This window comes from Protobothrops mucrosquamatus, unplaced genomic scaffold (assembly GCF_001527695.2).
Source record: "Protobothrops mucrosquamatus isolate PMUCROS unplaced genomic scaffold, P.Mucros_1.0 scaffold1828, whole genome shotgun sequence".
NCBI lineage: Eukaryota > Metazoa > Chordata > Lepidosauria > Squamata > Viperidae > Protobothrops > Protobothrops mucrosquamatus.
Genome location: NW_015387961.1, coordinates 232,023 through 236,951, shown reverse-complemented (window position 1 = coordinate 236,951; position 4,929 = coordinate 232,023). Strand labels below are relative to the sequence as shown.

At 46.0% G+C, this 4,929-nt stretch overlaps 1 protein-coding gene across 1 annotated transcript in view; it reads left to right on the top strand.

Annotated features, from left to right (window-relative positions):
* Positions 1–812: 812 nt before the first annotated feature.
* ANO5 (anoctamin 5) overlaps positions 813–4,929 on the top strand; it is a 65,113-nt gene continuing 60,996 nt past the window's right edge. Inside the window, exon 1 of the mRNA XM_015823299.1 lies at positions 813–831. Coding sequence (XP_015678785.1) covers positions 813–831 — 19 coding nt within the window. The remainder of the gene's footprint in view (positions 832–4,929) is intronic.

Sequence of the window (4,929 nt, the reverse complement as noted above, 5' to 3'; positions counted from 1 at the left end):
GAGTAATGCTGGGGCAGTTGTGAGGCTAAGTGGAAAACCTTACAGAAGGAAGAACTGGAAAACCAGCCACTGCTCAAATCTTTCGATTACTTCACTTTGCCAATAGAAATGTGAGGATGAACCGGCTTGAGAGAGAGAGAGAGAGAGAGAGAGAGAGAGAGAGAGATCCACCCACAAAGCAACATCAGCACCCAAAGACTCAACAGGAAGAGGGTGGAGGAGCGACAGAGACAGAAAGTGTGTGTGTGTGTGAGAGAGAGAGAGAGAGAGAGAGAGAGAGAGAGAGAGAGACGAGCAAAACAGCGCGAAGTAAACGCCAAGCCGCGGCGCTTCTTTCTTTTCGCCTTCCCCCCTTTCGCACCGTGACGCACGCTCTCGGGTAATCCGAGACTGCACACTGGCAGGGCGCGCGCGCGCAGACCCTGACTCCCCCCAATCCTTCGCTTCTTCCTCGACTTCTCCGTTCTCCCCCTCCCCTCCCCGGCCCTCCGTCTGTAGATCCTCCCCTTTTTAAGAACTCTGAGCCATCCTCCCCCGCCCACGCTCGGCATCTCCTTCCACAGTCCCTGGACAGAAACTAATTATGCCGCTTTCCCGGGAAGGCAGATAAGCGGGAGGCGGAGGACTTGACAAGGGAGAGGGGTGGCGCGCGCTGGCGCCTGGCCCAGCCTCGCCTGGCCCGCCCCTCCGTTTCTTTCCCGTCTGACCCTGCCCGCTGGATCCCCGGGCTGGTTTGCTCAGCCTTTCCCGCGAGCCGCTTCCCAGCAGCCATGAACCGCGCGGGGAAGCAAAATGAAGAGACTCTCATCGAGATGGGGCAGACCAACGACGGTGAGTAGGCCAGGAGGAGGGCGGGAGGTTTCGTTCCTTAATTTGCAAGAGGATTGCTCCAGAAGAAACTCCGGTCCTTTTCATCTCGCCGAGGCGGCTCTTCGGCCAGATCTCGGGAATCTCCGGGCTATTGCTTTTCTGCCTATTCCGATCCGGAAGATTTCGGGGCCTTCTGGTTTCGGATATAACGGTGCTTTAAAAGCAACCGGCCGGATCCGGGTTGGGTAGGGCTGTTGGCGTAGCCCAGTCCCGGCCTTGATCGTCGGGTTCGATTGGTAGCCGTGAACGTCCGGTGTTTGTTTAAAATAATAATTTAAAAAATGCTTTGCTTTAGGCATGCTTTTTCCAGCTGTCCGCTCTGGTGGGGTGGGGGAAAAATCGGCGAACTTGAGGTTCTGGACACAATACGAAGCAAAAAGCATGGATTCCCAGGCGGCCATAGCAGGAGGGCGGCACCCTCCTAAAAACCTTGGCATTTCCCCCCCCCCCCAAAAAAAGCCGCTTCAGATGATCACTCCTACATTGTTCCACAAGAATGCACACTAAGACACGTGCAAACAGCGTTGGAGTACAGGCAGCGTTGCATACCTGCCTTCTGTTTAGTAGAAATAATGGGGAGTGGTGCAGGTCTAGACAGCATACTATGGTGATTTTAGAGTAGTAACAAAACAGAGGAATAAGCATATTTAAGCACAATTCTCCAAGAAAGAGAAAAAATAGATTGCCCCGGAAAAAATAGGTTTGCGGATTTTTTAATTGTTTTTGAGACCCAAATATATGATAAAGCCCTATGTGGACTTTATTCGGGCCTGGGGTTAGCTCAGTCCCTTTTGAATGAAAAGCCGCTTAAAACATGAGTTATGAGAGAGATGCTATTGTGAGAAAGAAATAATATGATGAAATGAACTCTTAATACAGCGGTTCCCAACCTTTTCTATACCCCGCACCCCTAGAACGCTTCTGATATATTCTCGCACCCCTTACAAAATTAATACCTGGTTATGCATATGCACTATAATTTTGAAACTTCTAAATCCAAGTTTTCGCGCCCCCTGGAATATCGTCTCGCACCCCCAGGGGGTGTGAGCACCCCTGGTTGGGAACCCCAGTCTTAATAGAATTGGTGGAAACAAGCTTTTTTCTTTCTTCCCAGGATTGCTTAAAGTGCCATTTCACCTGATGGCATCAGAAGTTACTTTAGACCTTCAACTTAATGGCCTATGTTTCTTTTCTTCCTTAGATGCTAACATTTTACTTTTGTTGTGCTCTTTCTGCTCATTTTCTCCTACTTGTCATCTATGATGTTCTCATTTGAGAAAGATAAAACAGGATGAAGTGATTATTTGGTTAGGCTAGGACTACAGAGTCAACTATATGGTACTTCTTTTCCTAGAAAATGTTAATGGGGATATGCAGATAATTGAACTTTTTGAAAGTGTCCAAGAAGCACACTGATTGTTTCAATCTTAAATCCAAGAACTACAGTTGGGACTGTTTAGTAATATCTTCTCAGAATTTATTCCACATACTGTAGTATCTTTTTGCACTGAACAGTTAGATTGTACATTTTATAGGCAGTGAAGTGGATATTAATACAGATTTTTATTTTCAGGTACTACAGAAGTTTTGCCACCCATTTCAGAGGGTGGGAGATGGGGTTGAATTTTAATTAGTCAACCACCTCCAGTATGAAGCTCCCCCATTGGGTCCCCAAACCATCCTGCAGAGCCAGGTCCTAAGGCTCTTTCAAAACATCAGGAGGGTGGGAGCCAATCTTAGCTCAGGGGTTGAGATGTTCCAGAGGACAAAAGCCAGGGCAGAGAAGGCTCTTCTCTTGGAGCCTGCGAGCCAAAATTCCTTAGCTGACGGGATCCGCAGTATGCCCCCTGTGCCAGCACAGATGAGACGGGCTAGTCCTACCAGGGTGAGATGGTTCCTCAGATGATCTGGAGCCATGCCATGCAGGGCTTTAAAGGTGATAACCAGCATCTGGAATTGCACCTGGAAGCAAACTAGTGCAGCTCCTAAAGCAGTGGTGGAACATGGGCCACTCTAGGGACCCTAAGAACTGCTCTCACCACTGTACTCTTTGCGATTCTAGTTTCCCAATGCTTTTCAAGGGTATAGAGCATATTGCAATATTCCAGACATGAGATAATTAGGGCTTGAGTGACTAAGTTCAGGGACTTCTGATCCAGGAAAGGACACATACAAAATGAAGTTGTGCAAAGAGTCTCCTAACCATGACTGCCACCTGCTCTTCGAGTTGTGGACTGGATCTGGGAAGTGCCACCCCATCCAAAACTAAAGAAGTTTAAGTCCTGGATCTTGAAGCTCCATGCACTTAAAGCTATTCAATCTTGCCAGGGTTCAGCTGAACCCTGTTGTACCACATCCAGGTCCCCACAACCACCAGGCACCACGAGAGGGCAGCCATAGCATCATTTGGGTCACCAGGGTGAAGATACCTCAACCCTTGGTGACGGATGATCTCACTCAGTGGTTCCATGTAGATATTAAAGAGGAGTGGAGAGAGTATTGAGCCCTGCAACACATCACAAAATAGAAGCCAAGGACTAGATCTCTCACTCCCTTTTAACACTAATTGGGACCGGCCTTTGAGAAAGAAGCTGAACTGGCATAATAAGTCTCTGCTGTTACAGGAGAAGAGGATGGAGTAGTATAAAAAGAGAGCAAATTACCTAACTCTGGTAGAGTGGAAAACCAAAAAGTAACACAGTACATATGATGTAAACAGAACATGTTGGAAATAGCTAGCTTGGATTAGTGACTTCAGCAACCTTTTCCTAGATGTCTGTACTATATAAAAACTTTAACCTGTTTACACCTATAGCAGCTCAGCAGATGCTTGACTATGTAAGCTCTAAAGCTGAGCATTTGGATTGGAAGCAAACGATATTGGAGCTGTAGATTTAAGTGCAACATCAAACTACTTTCATTCTGTTGTCAAGAAAACTATATGGCAGTGATGGCGAACCTTTTAGAGACCGAGTGCCCAAACTGCAACCTAAAACCCACTATGTATCGTCAGGTGCCGGGTGGGCATGGCCCATTGGGTGGGTGTGGCCCATTGGGTGGGCATGGCTGCGATGGTAATGGCAGACTGGGTGGGACTAAAAAGTTCAATCAATTAATTCCAACTTTGCAAGATTTTTTTTCCTGCGAGAAGTTGAAATTGATTGATTGATTGATTGAACCTTTTTTTTCCTTTTGTACACGGCAGCGGAGGCGTAAAGCAAAAAGGTTTTATAAAACCCAGCTGAAGGCCTAGGACTGGGGCGACAGCGTGCATGCCCACAGAGAGGGCTCTGCATGCCACCTGGGGCATGCGTGCCATAGGTTCGCCACCACAGCTATATGGACATGACCATGAAGTTAGTTTGATGTAAAAGTTAAACTAGGTTCTTAGTCCATCCTCAGTGCATTGAGTGATTAGGTCTACCACTTTTGGTGCAACCTACCTCACAGAGATGTGGCAGGGAAAAAGTTGGAGAAGGAAGTGCTACACGTTGCTACCTTGAGTTCCTAAAGGAAAGGCAGGATATAAATTGAACAAATAAAAGTATAAAATAGTCTCCAGGTTTTGAGTTTGACTCAAAGGAGTCTTTACCTCCAGCATCTTATTTTAATACACTTGGATTTCAGTGGTTCCTTAGTGCTCTTTCTGAGGTAAAAATGGTTTAAAATTTAAACTCAGTGCACAATTTATTTCTAATGTCATTGTCAAATTTCATGTTTTATATTTAAGATGAAATATCAAAGTAAATTGCAATAACTCTGTAGTTGCAAACCAGTGGACTTTATGCAAAATCGGTGTAGTTTGAATACTACTACATGGTGTGTAGATACTACTTTAAGGTATTAGGTTTATTTGTCAAGATAATCAGTACCACTTCAACTTTTGTTTACATAAGAACTTAAGTGCCATCAAATTTGTGTTGGCTCTTAGTGAGTATATAGGTGAATTTTCTCTCTGATGCTTTCCTTATACTTTAGGTCAGGGGTCTTCAAACTTGGCCCTTTCATGACTTGTGGACTTCAACTCCCAGAATTCCTCAGCCAGGGACGCTGGCTGAG